At 42.6% G+C, this 19656-nt stretch overlaps 1 protein-coding gene across 6 annotated transcripts in view; it reads left to right on the forward strand.

Moving 5' to 3' along the window:
- FNDC3B (fibronectin type III domain containing 3B) overlaps positions 1 to 19656 on the forward strand; it is a 361128-nt gene that overhangs the window by 275123 nt on the left and 66349 nt on the right. For all 6 annotated transcript variants that reach the window (XM_033429514.2, XM_033429520.2, XM_033429521.2 and 3 more), the window contains 2 exons: positions 2919 to 2972; positions 18843 to 18967. In XM_033429514.2, coding sequence (XP_033285405.1) covers positions 2919 to 2972; positions 18843 to 18967 — 179 coding nt within the window. The remainder of the gene's footprint in view (positions 1 to 2918; positions 2973 to 18842; positions 18968 to 19656) is intronic.

Raw genomic sequence — 19656 nt, forward strand, 5'->3', positions numbered from 1 at the left:
AATGATATCAAAAGTTGCCGTCTCTATAAAAATTGGGCAAAAGAATGGGAGAGGGAACTGTGAAATCAAGTTTTAGCTTTCTTTTCAGGGTCATGAGCAACACTTTATAAGTGATATAAATACTTAAGATACCTAAATGTCATCACTTTCTGATAGTTTAACTCATTGCAGTAGACATTTGAGGACTTGAGTAAAACGTTTTTGTGAAGAAAGATTTAGAGATAAAGTAGGTTTATGGGTCCATTGGCTTCTTTCAGTGGTGACTCTGCAATGTCTAATATTTAAAACTGCCTAGAATGTTTAGTGTTCTAAACTACATTAAGGTTTCATTAATTTTGACTAATTAGGCCTTAGGTCAGTTAGGATTACTAATTATTTTTTTAACATCTGAATCATGTAGTAGTTTTCATGAAATACAACTTTTTGGCTACAAATAACTCTCGTCAAAGAGAGGTCCTTAAAGTAGTATATCATTGACTTATCAGTCACAGTTGTGTGTTTGTAAGAAAATAGTAGATTATGTTATCAATCTCTATAGTAATTATTTCTGTATATTTATACTTTAAAATATAGTTCAAAATGTAAAATTTATAGAGGTAGAGATAATAAAGATTTGTGGTACTGGGGGAAAACACTGATGTGCAAATAAGATGACTAGGGAGATTCCTTATTGGTGAACAAATACTTTGTTCTTTTGTTCTTAGACCAGAGGGTCAAATTTATCTTGGGAGTTGATAAAAGCAGTTGAGAGTAGTGGTTAGCAACAAAGCATGGACTTCTGTAGACCCCTCTCGTAGCCAGTGGCCAACATTGAGTGTGTTATTTGGACAAAGGCAAAGTTGTAGAATCTGAACTATTTTATTTTCCTTCCTGGCTTCCAGGGATAATCCAGGTCAGTGATTCCCTACCTTTTCAGAGTTTTAACACCCAACTGGTCATCATTGTTTAAGTCCTTGGAGCATATACATCCATTTTAAAATGTGTTCTGTATTTATACATATACGTATGTAAATATATCTTAAGGAAACAGTTAAAATCCATTTGGTTTGGAAAGTATAAGAAATCTTAAAGATTACCAGAGGGACCCTGGGGTCTTATAAACCTAAAGTTGGGAATCACTGATACATACTCTGCTTAAAACCTGGATGAAATTCGGGCCTCAGGCAGACCAGCAACTTCTAGAAAAAGATTTCTTACTAGGAGGAAAATGTTTCACAATTTCTTTCTCCCTTTATTTAATTGTAAATCAGAAGCGTATTATTGTTCCATTCAGTTACGTGCAAACTTGAAAGTTCTGGATTCAGTTCAGTTTTCATGTTCTTAGAACAGATTTTCCAATAACGGTGCTCCAGTTGGGGGTACAAGGACAGGGCGACCATGCTCTGGCTGCCCCCCTGTCCTTGAAGCCACCAAGACACTGAGAGAGCTCAGGGCCCTCTAATGTCATCCAGTTAGCGCCAGGAGATAGGGCAACACAAACACCAGGGGCTGTGTCCCCACCCTCAAGGAATCAGGGACTCGGTGGTGGGGCAGGACATCAGAAAGGAATATATGAGCATCATAAATGTAGTTCTTACCTGAGAAATGGGTTCTCAGCTAAAACCTTGATTTTGTCCGTTATTTAGACCTTTAAATGTAACCCTATCCTTTCTCCCAAATCGAGCCCACAAAAGCCTGAAATTACAGTTTAGTAGAACATACATCACTCACGTGTAATTGGGGCTTGGAACTCTAAGATTATATGACTCAGAAGAAAGAAGGAGGAAGGAAGGAAAGGCCAGGGTGAAGAGTTTCTTTATTAATTAACTAATATTTACTGAGCCCTCGATGTTAATACATTTATTATTAACAATAATAATGCAACAGCTACTGTTTACTGACGGCTTCCTGTAACACCGGGGCAGTTTAGTAAGTGATTTACATATATCCTCCCAATTCCTTATCACACCCATCCATTCTTGGAATAAGAAACTAAGCATTGTTATTAAGCAACTTACATCAGACCACTTGTGACAGACAGCCGAGAGGGGCTTCAGTGTAGCTCTGGTGACCTGGCTGCCTTTGCTGGGGGCAGGTCACCACATTCTATGGGGCCCTGGCTCTTTTCCTGGGAAGAGCCAGGCCCAGGTGCGTTTGTGCTTGGGAGACATCATCCTACTACCTTAGTGCTGTGAGTGACTCCACAGTAGCACCCCCTTCTGGCAGCTCTGACCCTACAAAGCACTCTTTTCTCCAGAGTTCTTTACTCCTCTTCCCATTGTCCAAAGCCTGCTTTCTCAGTAAAGCAGATCTCAGCATGCTTTTAGGAGGAAAACAAATGATGAAACTTCTTTTTGCTAATATGCTAAGGGCTAATTGCCCCTGGTAATCTATCCAGGAGATCCTGGTTTTTCTCATTTTTTAAAAAAGGGCAACCTTAATGCCACAGAAGGCTTTCTAATCTTAAACTCTTAAAACAACAAAAACTGTATGGGGGAAGTTACAAAAATATGGACTTTAGACTCTTGAACCTAGGGTGGGTCAACTTTATCTTATCAGACCCCAAACAGTGTCTGTGTTTCTCCCCTGTCTTTTTTCTCCTCCACCCTTGAATTTAACATGCCTCTTAAAAGTTTTATCCCCGGAGGAGGAAGTAGGGCACCAGGTGAATGTAAAGGTAGAGGTGGTGGGGAAGGGGGGCTTGGCTGTTCGTGGGGTACAATTTATTAATAGTGGGGCGCTCTCTACTAGCTGACTTGTAATAAAATTGGTTTTGTGATAATGTTTGAAGAAGCAAATACAGGAGGTATCCAGGGTTATCCCCCTGCAGGGAGAGTACAGTACTAGCATGGACATTGTATTTGAACCAAGTGGAGGGCTCATAACTTTTAACTGTGAACAACTTTCTCTAATCTCATTTTATTTATTTATTTTTTTAGGCACCAATTGACAACGGTTCAAAAATCACCAACTACCTTTTAGAATGGGATGAGGTAATCATATTTTTATGTTCATCCATCTAAAACACCTTTTAAAAATGAAATTGCTGAACAAATGTCATTTTATTCTTTTTTGAAGATATGCTAAACACATGGAAAAAATAATGTAAGTAGAGAAAAATTTAAACCAATAGTTATTGACTGTGGAAAATGAAGATGGACTGAAGTGTAGTGAATTGTGCATTAAAACATATTTACATGACTTATTTGCAAGACATGCTACTGAAAGAAAAGATAGGATCTTATCTATTTTGGAGACCCTAGTGTCTGACCAAGAATTGACTTATTTGTTATCTTGAGTGCCCAGGGCCAGCCTGCATAGATGGTTTCCATAAGGTAAACCACACTGCAGCCTGGGAAGCCTAGTTTGTTTCTCTGTGGGAGCAGGGCAGGGGAGACGACAGCACCTGGAGGTCTCACCCACCTGCGAGCACCCTACTGGCTAGACCATCCTCGAAGGGGGGTGCCCCCTTTGCTGTTTCTGTCACCAGAGGCCTTGGATGGTATCCGTGGTGAAGTCTTCTTACACTCTAGGCCACTCTCTGCTGAACGGTGACCCCTTGCTTTCCTGGCCTCACTAACACTGCACAGAATCTCAGGCAGGAACACGGGATGCAGAAATCTTCTGTTTCTAAAAAGCAATGATACTATTCTTGTATATCTTAATTCCGTTCATTCATTTACCTGTGTTTTATTCTCTTTCTGTGATCAAGCAAACAGACTAAGGATTTTAAGAATAGGAAATGTTGACTTTGGAGAGTAATGCAAGTTAACTAGTCTTTGTGACTTAAATTTAGGGGCCCTGAAAGATTCAGAACACAGGCTTAGGCAAAAAGCCACTTGTCAAGTGTGGGAAAAATATTTTAACCCAATGTAAAATGAAAACGGATGAAATTCTCATGACGAAATTTTGATGTGGGAAGGGGGCTCTTTGTCACTTTTTGCAGAAGCATATTTTCCCATCTGGGTTGCATCTGAACAGCTAGAGTTCCAAGTTACCAAAGACAATGATCTATTGTTCTTAGGATCCTTGTGAGTAGTTCCTATGTACAGATTGATGAAATCTCAGACTTAACCAGTATATTTTACAGATTAGGTGGATTTCATTTTAAGGCGGCTTGATTGGAAAGTGAAACCACCCCCTATGGCCCTTGTGGTTGAGCTTTTATATCAAGATAGAGTTTACCTAGTAAAGAGGAGCTTTTTTCCTCTCCATATCTTCTCAGAGCACTGGTGAGTGTGTGTGTGTGTGTGTGTGTGTGTGTGTCTGTCTGTCTGTCTGTCTGTCTGTCTCCTGTGTTTTTGGCTGCTTCTCTGTCTTGGACCATGGCTTCATAAGTTAAGTAAGGTCAGTGGGAAACCTCAAGAAAAACCCAGGTGCTGCAGGAAATAGTAATGGTGACTCAGTTGTTGGCCACCTTACCTTTGAATTTGACTTTAAAGTGTCCTGGCATGATGCTGGGAGGAAACATGCTACAGCCTCCCATGAAATGGAGAAGCTCTGTCTGATGATCATTTGTACTCAGTAGGACCCACTATGGACGAGTGACCACAGAATGTGAAGTTGTTTATTTTGGGCCTTCTCCTGCCTTTCCCGTCCTTGCTCTCCTTCCATCTTGCCCTCACTTCCATCCTAATTCTTCTGTCTTCCCCTTTCCTCTTTATATTCCTTCCCACCTTTGAATGCCTGTTGGTGTCGGTTCTGGTGAGCTTTCCTGGAAATTCCAGCCTAATTGACTATAGGCCTTTTGCCAACACAGGAATCCTTTTATGTCCTGTGGCTTAATATTCTTCAAGGAAGAAAATCAAATGTACAAACAGAGAACAACATCTGACCTGCAGCAAGTGAGAGCACGTGAGGCGCTGGCTCTCCCTCCAAAACCTTCTGCCGGTGGTGTCTGAGCCAGGTGCACCTGGTACAAGTCTCCTTCCAGACCGTGCCCTGGTGGAGGATGGTGGGGCAGGAGAACAGGAGGGGTGTTCAGCTGAAGTTCCTCCCCCCACGCCCAACCCTTTCCACAGCCAGAGCTCGCCTCTCCCAGCCATGCCCTCATGGCCTCTCTGGCACCCAGGGGGCTGTAGAAACAAGCTTAAAGGGCAGAAAGGTGGGTGGGTGCACAAAGGAGCAGATCCCCGCCTGAGAGGGAAGCAGGTATTGTTCAGTCTCGAAGAAGCTTTTGTTCAGGAGTCTCACCCCACCCCATTCCTGCTGTGGCACCTGGTCTGAGAATCACAGCTTGGGGTGAGGTGACCCCATCTACATACATGCACCACGAATGTCTCATCCCATATTTTTATTATATCAGCCCTGGCTAGAGTTCCCAGAATTTATTCTTTTGCTCAATTTTGTTTTAAACATTTATTTCATTTATTTTTTATTTTTTTGGCTGCGTCAGGTCTTAGTTGCGGTACACAGGATCTTCAGTGGGCACACGGGCTCTTCGTTGTGGCACACAGGCTTCTCTCTAGTTGTAGCGTGCAGGTTTGCTTTCTGTAGTTGAGGCGCAGGCTCAGTAGTTGTGGCGCGGGCTCAGTAGTTGTGGCGTGCGGTCTTAGTCACCCTGTGGCATGCGGGATCTTAGTTCCCCGACCAGGGATCGAACCTGTGTCCCCTGCATTGGAAGGCGGATTCTTTGTCACTGGACCACCAGGACAGTCCCTCTTTTGCTCAAGTTTTTAATCACCATTCCAATAAAATAATTAGTGTAAAATTCTGAAGGTGTTAGTAAACTAAGAGCACAGGGCCTCAAGTCCTACTGTCGAGTTTCTAGAAAAAGAACTTCATGAATGAAAGAGCAGAAGCAGAGAGGCCAGTGAGTACCTGGCCTTTATTTCTCCTACAACTGGGGATGCTGTGCTGAGCTGACCTTGGGAAAAGCCACCTTAAAATCAAGAGCTAACCGCCTGCTGGTCTCTGAAGGCAGGTGTGGCCCTAATGGGGAACAGAAAACAGAACCGTGAAGCACGGGGCGGGAAGCTAATACACCCTGACTCCTAAATTCATTGTCAAAAATGTCAGGTCACTGTTCACAGACTTCACTTGGGAATTACTCACTAATAGTTCTGCAAGAGGGCTGGATGCCTACTTTTCTCCGTGAGTAATTGTGCCTAGCCACTCCCATAATTTTTCCATCACTGCAGGAAGTAACTGTGACTATGAGATGGTAATGAGCAACTAAAAATGGAACACACAGGTGTCACTGGCTTTTCAGCTATAGCCATCAGTTTCAGTTTTCTCCTGAAACAGATCAGTTTTCATAACTTGGAAAGGTGTGGCCTTTCCTGGCCACATCCCTTTGTTGGGGTGACTCAGATAAGTGGTAGTGTGAGTTCTACTCTTAGATATTGTTTTGACGCGTGCTCTACAGAAATGCTAACTGGTGCTATTAGCAGCTAGCTCTCAGCACAAACGCAGGTCTCCTAAGATCTCACTGTGAACACGTGGCGTGGATTCATGCTTATGTGTTCAGTGACATGGTGTTCACCCAAAGAGAACCGGATTGTTTCTGCTTTGTCTCTAACTAGTCAAACAAATAATTTAACCTCCAAGTCTCAGCTTCTCCACTTGAAAAATAGCGTCTGTTATCTCACAGGTAGGTTAAAATCGAACGAGATAACTTGGACAATGACAGATTCTGTGTAATGAGTATTTCAGACCACCTAAGCACATTGATGTTAAGATCTGGGATAGGAAAAGTCAACAATTACAGAAGGAGTGTATGAAAGGAATATGACATTTTTCTGTCAGGAACTTAGGCAGGAGCCCTGAGGTTAATAGCTCTGGTTTGAACTAAATAAAGATGGATGTTAGTGCTATATATAGATGCTAATTTGCCATTAGCTTTGCTTCCAGACATGACATGTTGGGAATATACAAAAGAACCAGAAAAATAGCTTTGTGGGAATGTGACTAGTGGAGTTCCCGAGACTCTCCATCACATGTGACTCAGCTAGCCCAAAAATGAATGTCACATTTGGCTTTCCTGGTGACTAATGAGTGAACGCCACTGTAGAACACAGCAGACCGCGAATGACATAAATACTGCAGAAGTCAAGGGGAGTATACTTTGAACTCGAACAGAAAAGGCCGGCACCAGGTAGAGCCCAGAAGCCCATAGGGAACCATTAGGCAGCCTGGCCCAGGCTCAGCAGCTCCACTGTAGAAACCTAGAGGAGGCGGCAGGCCCCAGACTGTCGCTTTGTGGGCATCTAGTTCCGGAGCAGCCAACCTAGCTCATGTAGAGAAAGAGCTGGCCCCGTAGGAGGTGCTTGGTTCCTGCTTTATCAGTCAGATTCCTGTTTAACTTAGGCATTAGTTATATTGATAATCTTTCAAAAGGCTTCTTGGCACGAGTGAATTTGCATGTGGCTTTTCTGGTTAGACAGCCCTTCTTGGAAGAGCCGTAGCATTGGCAAGCAGAGTGACTTACTGGCCTCACAGAGCGGGTAAGGAGAGCCTCGCCGAGAGTGCAGCTGACGCTGTCTCTGAGGAGCCCTGCTTCCCGAGGCTGCATAGCCTGTTGTTCAGTGGAGAAAACTCGGAAGGCCAGTGCCTACTCCCCAGCCCATCGCCGATGCCTGGCTGAAAGTCAGGGGAAGGTGCCACTTGCCCAGGCCCACGAGCTCTTTGCCCATTCTCGGGGAGTGCCCTGTTGGAGATTGGAGAGTGGGGTCCCAGGTTCGTTTGTCATTTGTCCATCAAAAACCATATTTTGGGCTCACTCAGGCCCGGGGGGAGGGCGGGGCACGGAGGGCGGGGCGAGCCTGCTGCGGCAGAAGCCGGTGTGAGGTTGCATCAGCCTGAGGCGTGCAGTGCGTTCTCCCGGGGAAGTTGTCCGTGGACTCCGGGACCCTGGCCCTGGCGGGCTGCACAGGCTTCCCGGAAGGGAGGTGTGGAGAGTGACCTGTGCTCGCACACAGGCTTCTTGGTGGCAGCAGCAGCAGCCTTAGCGTCTCATGCCCGTCTCTGGGGTCCGCGCTTTTAGCCGCGGCTCGCGCCCGTCTCTGGAGCTCCTTTAATCAGCGCTCTGAATCCCCTCTCCTCGCGCACCAGGAAACAAAGAGGCTACATATCGAAATCGAATTGTGAACCAAAGCCTCAGCACAAGGGACAGAAAAGCAATGCATACTCCCACCGAGGACCGTTTTAAATACTCAGCAGCGGACCAGACAAGCCCCTACAAAAGCAAGACCTGTCAGCTCTCCAGTCTATGTTTAAGCAATTTTTTGAAGGACAAGGAACTAGTGGAAGTTATCAAACACTCCAGAGGAACTTACGAAACCCTCACGTCAGAGGTCACCCAGAATTTACGGGGCACTGTAGGGCAGAACTCTCTGAAACCAATAGCTAAGACCGAAGGGCTCTCCACGTTCTCAGAGAAACCAAAGGACCAAGCTGCTGTGGCCCGACAGCATTCAACCTTTACAGGCAGGTTTGGACAACCGCCAAGAGGGCCAATCTCTTTACACATGTACAGCAGAAAGAATGTTTTCCTCCATCACAATTTACACACAACTGAGCTGCAGGCTCTAGGCCAGCAGGATGGGTAATTAAATCACCCCATTCCTGTCTCTGGGTAGGATAAGACGGTTAGTGTTTCTCGTGCATAGCTCATGTTTAAATTTTCATGTATTTTTTATTACTTTTTATTTTTAGTTATAAACAAAGTACTTTTTTTTTTTTAGAATGAGGGTTCAAGCATGTTAATTGAATTAGGTTTAATAGCTTTGGAGACTTTATTATATATATGTATAATAAATGAGACCATCTTGCTGGTTTATATACAGGCCATAATTTATTTATCTTTTATTTTTATCAGTCACTGATATGCATTGAAGTTTCAGAAGATAATATCAAATAGCACTCTGTTCACTTAATGGTGTTACTGTGAAAATAGATGTGCAGAATAGATAAAGCGATTGTAAGGAATTTTAAATTACATAGTTAATAGAGAGAGAAAAGAGGGATTTTAAAGTCTTGTATTTGGTGGTGTATTTATTTGAAGAATGAAGCTTGCTTGCATATAACCTAGAGATGCGTTTGTGTCTCTGTTACATACAATCAAGCTTATCTTGCCATACGATTAAGGGGGAAAATGGTATTTCTTTTATCCTCTAAGTGTTTAGTTCACACTAGTTCACAAAGGATTTCAGACTGAGTAATTGCTAGCCAAACAGAGAATGACAGCTCTGATCTTCGAAACAATTTGCTTTTAGTTTTTGCTATTGATGTCGAAGTACTATGACATAACACAGTGAGGTGGTAATGTTGCCTGAATTCTGTCAAATGATGCGTAAAACATGACATGCTACACTCTTTGAGTCACTGTCATGGTTATATCACCATATTTTTTTAAAATTTGAGGAATAGAACATTCTAAGAAAATTATTTTACTTCACTTTCCTTATATTTTTTAATTTTTCACTTCTTTTTTAAATGTATGTCCAATTTTGCTTTATATACATTATTAACCCACATCAATTACTCTACATTATGAATTGAGGAAGAGAAAGTCAGTTTCTTGGTAGCCCAGTTTACACTATTTTGACTATTCAGTCATCTAGATTTAGAGGAAAAAGTAAAATATATGTAAACTTCGGCAGTTTGATCTTAGAAATAAATCTCTAACAGGAATACTTCACTCGTTTGATGGCAAATATTTCTCTTTAACAAACAAGGCCTAATACGTCTTATACATAAGTGCACGTGAGATAAATAATTCCTTTATGTTTAATTAATCATAGAGCTGTATGCAGCTATAGAAATAAATAATTTTAAAATGACCAGTAGGAATCAGGGCTGCAGCTTTCTTATACGAAGATAAAAGCTAATAACTGAATCCATATTAGGCACAGTCCATGCAAATTGAAATTGTCATACCTACTGCATGATCTGTTTCCCTTGTGCTCTCTGACAGAATCCATGAAATGAATAAAGGGAAACTGAGATAGCAGTTTTAGCATGGCATCTGACTAACTTGCTTAAATTAAAGCTATGTGTGAAATGCATCTCCTAAAGCAAAAGTGCATTTGAGCTCTATGCTTTGGGGAAAAGCCATTAGATATCCCCCCACTAGCTTTAACTATTAAACTTTAACCACTTTTCAAACTTCGATTAGAATTGATAAGAGTAAAGAGTTTAGTGGATATGCTGGATTTGTAATTTTGGTTTTCCAAAGGAAAACACATGTGCATCAAGACAAATGTTTGCCAAATGTTTTCTTTTTTGTGTGTGTTTGTAATTCTGCCAAAAGAGAATAATGCACACTGCAATTTGCTTCGCTTAATGAGACTGCTATCTAAAATTCCCACTATACTTTAGAAGTTATAATATTCATGCAGACAGACATTTTGGGCTGGATGGTATTTAAGAAATGATAGAAAAATTATGATTATTAATTGTGGTATTCAGCTTCATTTGTCCTAAAAGTTGGTGTGTGTTACTAGAGTATTTGAAGTCTGTAAATAAATCAGAACGGTCAAATAATCAAGGATTTTTTCCCAGGATATGGAGGAACTATGTATCACAAATAATGTTTTTGATTTGGACTTTTGGAGCTTATAGTTTTGCTTTCCTGGAAGATAGACTTTTGAATTATACTTTGTAAAAAATAATCTATTTAAGAAAATCTGTCATTTAATAGACATTTTAAGAGATGTTTTAAAAAAAAAAAAAAAAAAAACATATTTTACGTAAGGGCCAAATCAGTGACCTGGCAGAATGACAGTGTTTTGCCACGTCACAGATCTTTACCACCTCCATGTCAAAGGGTGGTTTCTGAGGTCCCAGGGAACAGCTTCCTCCACTACAGCCCCTATGGAAGGAAACTAGGCAAGGAAGGATTTAATAACTCAGAGAAGTCCATAGGTATCAAAGAACTGAGTTAAAAGGAGCCCTCTCTTTCAGGGACCCCGGACATCTGCACACCGGAAGCAGATTCTCCGTGCTTTTTACCATTTGTCATGTGTACAGGAGGGGGTTATTATGTGTTAGGGCAGCAGACTTTGTGGGGAGCTTCCAGCTGAGGCTATATCACATATGCGCATCTTGGTCCTTGGCACCTAATTTATCAACTCATTTGTCCTGCTTGTTGGTTGCCAGCTAGAGGATGGCTGCCTTGGGCCTTGGCTAGGTGGGTGAACTGAGCCCATCCGTCCCTTGGTTCATCCCTTGTATAGGCAACCTGCTCTAAAGTCACCCCCTTCCCTTCACTGGGATAGTCCCAACACATTGATCCTATCAGAGCACTCGACATCAGGTGAACCTCCGTATTTGGAGAGATATATAAGCACATTATGTTTGTTTGTTTTAAACCAGAGGAACATCCTTGACTATTTCAGATAGCCAAGCCTCTCCCACTAATATAAAAAACTAGTGTGCCAGGGGATAAAATGCATGCAGTATTTATTTAGTGACATGCAGCCACAAACTACGCTACCCCCTTTTCTTACCTTTGAAAATTCCTCTGTGCCAGAGTGGTCAGTTAAATGAAAGAGGCATCACCGAGGGGAGAGTGAGGTTTGGTGCAAAGAACTTTGGAATCCTCCCAGATGTGGAGTGTCCCCACCTCCCTGTTACGAACCCCTTCTTATATATGGCTATGCTGAACCCATACATGCTTTTATATCTCAAGCCAGCATTTATATTTGATGTTGCCTAGGGTCGGCCAACGCTGGTACAGCTTCTAAATGTAGATGTACTAGCAGACTAAATCTTCGAGCCTGGTAGTAGTTCAGTTGGCCAGTGCAGCCTTATTTTTTTATTTGATTTATCGTTGATGTTTCTGACAGGTTGAGCTATGCTGTTACAGAGAGTGCCCAGCCCAGAATCACTCAGCCCATGTCTGGATCCAGCAGCCATGGGCCACGAGCACATGACACCTGACAACCGAATGCATGTTATTTATTTAGCAGGCAGTTGTCAAACATGGTAAGAGCAGCTTGGGAAGGCAACAGGCGTGGCTGTGAAAGAACCGGTAAGAGAAGGAGGCCAATAAGTCAAGAAAACGTCAGGAGAGTGCAAGCCACGTGGCCACAGGGCACCCTGGTGTTGGCCATTCTCATTTTCTTGTGCCAGCGAGCAGGAAGGATCACTTCCAATCTGTTAATCTGAAGGCAACTGAAAATATCAGCCAACTTCATCTCGTAGTACCAGTGTTGGAAATACCAGCTTCCAAGATTGTTAGTGCAGTCCAGGGGAATTGGAAATGTCAGCCAGAGAAACCACAGCAACCTCAGTCTACAGAATTACTCCCGGCAAGAAAATACTGTGGCCTGAATTAGTTGGAGTATGCGTGAGTTGTATGTATAGAACTGGCCATAGATGTGTTAAGTTCCTTAGCAGGAAACAAACCCATTTTAAGGATTCATCTTCCCAAGCGGTGAGGACAACGTTATGAAGATACTAAGTTTATAAAGAAGGAAAACAGATTTGAAAAAAATATTTTTGTTTGTTTTCAGTTACATAGTTTTACAAATTAACAACTACTTTTAAACATTTTAACTTTAAAAATGAGTTGGCATGTTATGAAATAAATACTTTTTATATACTTAGATTCCATTTTTCAAATAGGCAGACCTATCTGTAAATTGATTTATCCACTGGAACTTTATTCCATTATGTGTCATAAACAGATACCAAACAGAGGTAGAAACACGACTATATGCGAAGGTCCTTTGAAAGGTTATTTAATTTGCTCACTCCTGAGGCTTTAGGCTATGCAATACCTAAACTGCCCAAAGACCTTTGCATGTCTGTATTTAAAAATATTCCCAGGGTTCTCTACAACTTTGGGGATAGCATTATTAAAAATTTTAATTCTCTAAAATGTCACTCTGTAAAATGCAGTAACTGCATTGCCATTGATTAACAATTTTGGTTGATCTTTATCTTATAGGAATCTTGTTACATTTTTAGCTTCTACAGAAATAATTTTTAAGATCTATTCAGAGAGGCCTTACTTTGTTGGATGCTTTGAGGGAAAAAGCCTGTGTTAAGTGCATGTAGAAAATAGAAGCCTTTATCCAGGCATACTTTAAACATCGGTTTGGAGTACGAGCATGCACACTTCTGCTCCCTTACCTCCTGGCTATTTATAGTACAGGAGGAATTTATAAAAGTTTACTGAAAAACTTCATATTATAGACATCTGTGGACATCAAAATAAATGACTGTAATATTGCATAACAAATTACCTCAAAACGTAATGCCTTAAAACAGTCACTTTCTTATGTCATGGATTCTGGGTTGGGAATTTGGACAGGGCACTAGAGGAAGCTAGCCTGTGTTCCACAATTTCTGGGGGTTCAGCTGGGAGGGCTCATTGGCTGGGAGCTGGAACCTTCTGGTGGGGTCCTCACTCAACAAATCTAGTGGTCACTGCTGGCTGCGGTGGGACCTCGTCTCAGGCTCCCTCAGAGCATGGCAGCCTCAGGGGAGTCAGAATTGCGAAAGTGAGCATTCCGGGGAAAAGACAGAAACTTGAAACTTCATCATCTTTTCAGACCTCACCTTGGTAGTCACACAGCTTCATTTCCACTCCATCTGTCAGTTACAGTCACGAGCCCATGCACATTCGAGGGAAAGGGTCATAGGCTTTGCTCCTCACTGGATGGAGAATCAAAGAACGTTTGTACATGTTTAAAATCGTCACCGTGTGACATAAAAGGTTCTCTTGACTCTCGTAGTCCATTCATCTTTTTCCCTTTATCTTTGTGTAGCACATACAGTGTTTTAGGTACTATGCCCTAAGACTTATATGCAAGGGCATGGACTTTGAAAGTACAGCATAACTCTTTTCCTACCCCTGCTCTCCTCTGAGTGTTCTGGGAAGAGGGGAAGGAAGACAGATGTGCTCCAGAGATGCAGTGGTAGGATGGGACTCAGACCCTGTGGCCAGCGCAGCTCGCTAGCCGACGGGGTGTGACTCAGCGGTGCACAAACCCGGCCCTTCTCACTAAACAGATGGGAGAGATTACTGCTGTTCCCTCAGTGATAAGGAAAGGGAACCCATGAGAAAAACTGCTTTCCTGCCAATTAATGTCTCTGCCTCATTGTTGTGCTACATGTGTCCTCTTCCTTTGGGCGACTCACAGGAGGTCAGCAAAGTGCTCCCTCCCCCCTTTTTTGAGGGGATAATATATTTATAATCTTATTTAAGAGCTAATTTAAAATTTTAAACTAGATTAGAAAGAAAAATACTCAAGTAGGTAGTAAAAGGGCAGAAGATAAAATGAGAAAATAGAGAATATATTCCTTAAAGTATTTTAAACCTTTTATTTATCATTTATCCCCAAATTTCATTTTAAAGAGTGAAATAATGTTTGAGAATATCTTTGTCCCTGAAGTTTATATTAACTCATCTTGAAAAATGTTTCCAAGGGTGAGTCACTGTCTGCTGTGTAGCCACATGGGTTACATTCTACACACTCCCCCATGCTCTCTTCTCTCACCCCTGCCTCTCTAAGGTTGGGTCCTTTCACAGTCTGGCGAAAAGTTGACATTCTTCAGAGTAAAGCAGGAACTTTGTAGGACCTAAAAGAACATCCGGACTCTGATTATCATTAGGAGTGGTGACCATATGTATGACCCTTCTGCAAAGGGAGTGAGGATGAGGATGGAGCAGGGACACATGTGGGTGGAGTATGTAGCTTTCTGACTGTGGTAAGGCTGCGACTCGCCCCCGAAGGTGGTGCCCCTGCTTCACTCTGTGAATCTAGGACTGAAAAGAAGCATTTGTTCACCAAGGACCAGATAAATGAGACATCCAGACTAGGCCCAGTGAACTCTGTGGTAAATAGAGTTGCAGTGGCATCAGGGAGTGGGCTGCCTGGTGGCATGGAGATTAAGCTGACCCAGTGGGGTCTAGGATGTAGATAATACACAGTGTATTTTTGTTCAATGGTAAGAGAGGTGATAGAGGCAAAGCAGGGGACCTCAGGACTGGGGCAGGACTAATCTGATATACGCTGTGTTCATGATTCAGCTGCTTTTCAAGCACTTTTAACCAGAATCGGAGGACAAGCACCCTGGACCCTGGGCAGAAAACAATTCCACTTGTCTCAATGCCCAGGCTGGCGAATGTGTGCTCTCAGGCTAGGTCTAGGTGCAGGATGATGGCAGATTAGCGAGAACTGTGAATTCATTTGAGCGAGAAGAGGAGCACAGCTGAAAAAGGAAGCAGCTGGGTTTTTAATGCCTCACTCCCTGCCAAAGTGAGCACCTTGAGCTCTGTTAACACACAGTTGGTTTGTATTCCAAGATTTCTTCACATTCTAGTAAAGATTAACCTTGTCCTTGAATGAACCCAGTGTGTGCAGTAGAAAAAATTATTTGGGCATGCCCAAGATTATGAAATGGAAACAAGTCGGGGAACCCTGGAAATCTGCCCTTTTGGGCTTGTGGACACTGGCAGTAGCAAGTTAGTCCAGAACACGCTAGGGCTTCATGTCCGATGAGGTCAGTAGTCCAGTGGCTAGGTCTGCTCCAGGACGATCAAGGGTGTGGGCTTCCAGCCTCCTCTCACCTCTTTCTCTAGTTGGGGTGAAGTTTTTGTTGCTTCCCCGGGAGAACAGGAACTCAAGTGCTCATCTTAGGGAGGTTCTGATCCTGACTGCTCCCATGCTGCACGTCCATCATCCCCCAAGATGCAGAATCAGGGTGCTACTGGGCATCCATACCTCAGATCTTGGAGACCAGCCAACTCCTAGACCTTTGGAACCCCCCTCTATGTAACACCCCACAAGTAGCCTAGCAGCAGTAGCTGACCAGGACAAGGCCTTGGCCACAGGTGTCCCTGCTGCCTGTGTTTGACCAGATTATTGATGGCAGTGGCCCTACAAAGTGTCGAGAGAGATTATGCATTTCCATTAGGACCATGTTTTAGTAGGAGATTTTGCTTGAAGCTAACTTTAAATTATTAAAAAGCAAGTTGTCTTTCCAAGTAAAGCGGTTATGTCTCAGTAATCCTGTGTACTTTAAATTAGATTTTATTAAAAGAGGGAACATGCCATAAATTATAATATCTCAAAATCATTTGGAGCCACGCTACCTATCAAACATGGAAGTTGTGATTTACCATTTGTAAAACTTCAGACAGTAGTGACTTGGACATATTTAATTTCTGATAAATAACGATAAACATTCACATTATCACTCCTGTCGTTTCTATCAATCTTTTAGCCTTCTAAAGCATTATCTTTTTTTTTTAAACCCTATCCATTTCTGTCGACAAGAAGAGCTGCATAATATTTTATTTATAAATGCCATCTGCAACCTGGGATCGCACTTGGTTTACAAGCAGATGCTTCACATCGCCTGTACCTTTGAATGTGTACTTACTCTAATGCCCAAGACTAAAGCCATTTGAGAGCCTGGCCTGGGCTTTCACGGATGAGCAGGGGGACGCGGGAGCCATCCCACACTGGCGTTCTCCATCTTCACCTGCTAACCTCTCAGCCGTAGATTACCTCTGCACAGCAGCGACTCTTCTGAATATTAATTTCTTTCTTCTCAGATACCCCTTTTATATTAAACTCCATGTCATCCACGAGTATTTTCAAGCTTCTCATGTCCGAAATACTTTGTTAACCTACTCCCACCCCCCTTTTTTTTTGTTTTATACTCAGTGACTTCTAAAAATTCACCAATAAGCTTTACTTTTTTAACTCTGTGACATAGTTGTACTCTTACCCCCTTCAGCTTCTACAAATACTGTTCCTAAAACTTGATTCTGAAGTTCCAACAACTCTGGGTCATTCTCTGTTCCTGAGGTCCATGCACATAGTTGTATATCTTGGAAGGTATTAAGATGGAAAATTTGGCATGATTTATCTAAGCAAGTTGGAGTTCATTTAGTAATTGTTCTTGATACTGAAGTTGAAAAAAATTTTTTTTAATGTTAGCAATATAGGAAAACATCTTGAAGGTCACAGAATGCCTCTGTCCCCATTCTTTAGTGAGCCCCAGTGCTCTGGCCCCTTAAAATCAAAGTCTAGTTTCCATCATTGATGCCTCCCCACTCTTTTTTTCTCATTTAAACCACAGCCCGGTTTTCACCAAAGTAAAGCAAATCAACCTAGTAAGGAACAGGCTGCTTTTATTTACTGGCTGTAGGTCTAAGCACAAGAAATGGGCAAAGGAGACCAAACAAAGAAATAGGAAAAATGAGGCATTGAAGGGGAGCCAGCATTGGGTTTGGAAGGGATGAGGCTTCCGTGGCAGCAGGATGTGCCTTTCTTGCACTGTTTACTCTGAGCTCAGAAATAGTGGAGGAAAGAAGGTAGATCACGCTACTGCCTGAAATGGATACAGAACATACCAGGGCATGCAGCGCGTAGAGTGTAATCAGACACTGGATGTAATTATGCAAAGGTATGCGTAAACGGGTTTTCTGTGAATAAATTGTCTGCAGCAACCTTAACACTCAAGGTTAAAGTAAGCATAAGGGCGTGATTTGCAAGTCACAGGGTGACTTTGCTAAAGTAGCCACTGAAAGACATTATGTTTGACTGCCTGCCCACCCCACTCCCCATTTTCCATAGTTGCACCTGAATGTACTTTGAACCCTTGATAAAATGAACTTTGGATCTTAAGGACTGTTAGGGCTTCTACTCCCTTCCTTGGAAAAAGGGTACCACCTTGCTTGTGAGGGGAGAGTTGGGAAGAGTTTGAGGATGAATGTGGCATGGTGGTTTTTAATCTGTTCAACCTAGTGATACTTCAAGCTAGTTGTATATTTATTTTTAACTAGACTTCACCTGGAATGTTTCTTTCAGTAGTAAGCATTTGGAGGCCTGCTTTAAGGAAGGAAATGCTTAAATTTGCTTAGGAGAAAAATGTGCTTTCTTTGTTTTTTTATGTAATAAATTGAGAATTTCAAACATTCCTGGAAGTCCTGGGCCCAGGCTGTCTGATTAAAATGCTAATTCATCCAGTGTTAGCATGTGGTTTTCTTCTGCGTAAACATAGATAAAATACTGTGGATTATGGGTATGAAATATTCTAGAAAACTGCCGATGTGAGTATTCCATGGCTCTGAGCATGGCACAGCATAGTTAAGTTATGTTTTTGTTTTTGTTTTCTTACTTCTATTAAGAGAACCCACTGGAGTGTTTTCTTTTTCCTTCGAGGAGTTTGAAGCATCATGTAAGGCTAGGAATGCATTAAAATGTGTTTCCAGCCTCATAAGAAACTTAAGAATAGCTGTAATATGTATAGATGAAGTGCTTGTCAGACATTCAGTTCAACTCTGCAAGCCTTGATAGAGCTCCCAGATTGTCCAGAGCACTGCCTTGAGGAGACCAGATGTGGACAAGATGAGTCAAAGGCATGAGCCCAGTATTTAGGGATGAGTAGACAAACAGCTCACTAGCCAGAATGTACACGTGTGGGCTTGGGGGCTGCCACAAGGCGGGAGAGGAGAGAGAAGACCAGGGAGGACTTTCTGTGGCTTGCAGAGCTGCGTAGCCTGGTCCTCAGGTGCTGGGCCATCTGGGGGTGGCTGTGCAGCTCCAGAGTTAGCAATCCTGTGAGGCTGCCGACTCACTCCTATGAGTCAGATCAGGCAGTTTGACCAAGTAAGGAAGAAGATCTGAGAAATTGTGATCCTTCACTTGAGCACTGCCTTGTGCCTGAAAGGGCCTTTTTTATTTTGTTGACAAAATACCACAAGGACCGTGCGTTATCCCTCTCGGTAACGCAGCTTTCTGTAGTGCCTTTGTGTTAGGGATGGCATTTCACTGTAGAGCGCTTTCCTTCTCTTAGTTTTGTCCATCCAAACTAGGAAATTAAACAGTTGTTCGAAATATTCCTTCATTCTCTTATTATGTTTTTTTAAACTTCTTTGCATTGTTTCGCTGTTTCAGGGAAAAAGAAACAGTGGTTTCAGACAGTGCTTCTTTGGGAGCCAAAAACACTGCAAATTGACAAAGCTGTGTCCGGCAATGGGGTACACATTCAGGCTGGCTGCTCGGAATGACATTGGCACCAGGTATGGCGTTTCCTGGTCCTCATGCCTTTAAGCGTCTGTGTGGTGTTTCTGAGTCTTCTGTCACGTTGCCAGAAGGCGCAAGGTCGCCTGCTGCCTCCACACCGAACCAGTTAGAGATTTTCTGAAAGGGAATCCTAATCAGAGGCTAGAAAGCCCCTTCTGAGGTGATAAATGCCACTGTGTGGCCTCTTTGCAGCCTTGCGGGCTGTAATGCAAAGGCCCACTAGGGGTCTCTGAGAATCAGGAGGAAGGTAACTACAGATTTTGAAAGGAATCCTCTGGGGGCTTTATTTTTTTCAGATTGTGTGCCTTTTCCTTTCATCACTTTAGCAAGCTACTCATTCAGTTGCCTTTTTTCAACTATGTCTGAGTGTTTGCTGATACAAAGAAAGAGTTGCTGGGCCGTCCATTGTTGTCAAGCCCGGGCAGATACTCACAGGACTGGAGAAAATCTGGACTGGGTAGGACACACGGCTTGCCTCCAAGCTGCTAGAGAAAGGCAAGAACAGGTTTATGGTGAAGCATCAGTGGATTAAAGGTGCTCTGAAAAGACCGTATTTCAGTTGTACTTCTTGGGTAACTGTTGATTAAGGGAAAAATCTTTTTCTTTATCACTGATTGTTGAAAATCTTCTTAAAGGTTCAGCACACCATTGGTCCCAACCGTTTTTCCAGCCTAAAGAACTTCTT

Source organism: Orcinus orca, chromosome 5 (genome assembly GCF_937001465.1).
Source record: "Orcinus orca chromosome 5, mOrcOrc1.1, whole genome shotgun sequence".
Classification (NCBI taxonomy): domain Eukaryota; kingdom Metazoa; phylum Chordata; class Mammalia; order Artiodactyla; family Delphinidae; genus Orcinus; species Orcinus orca.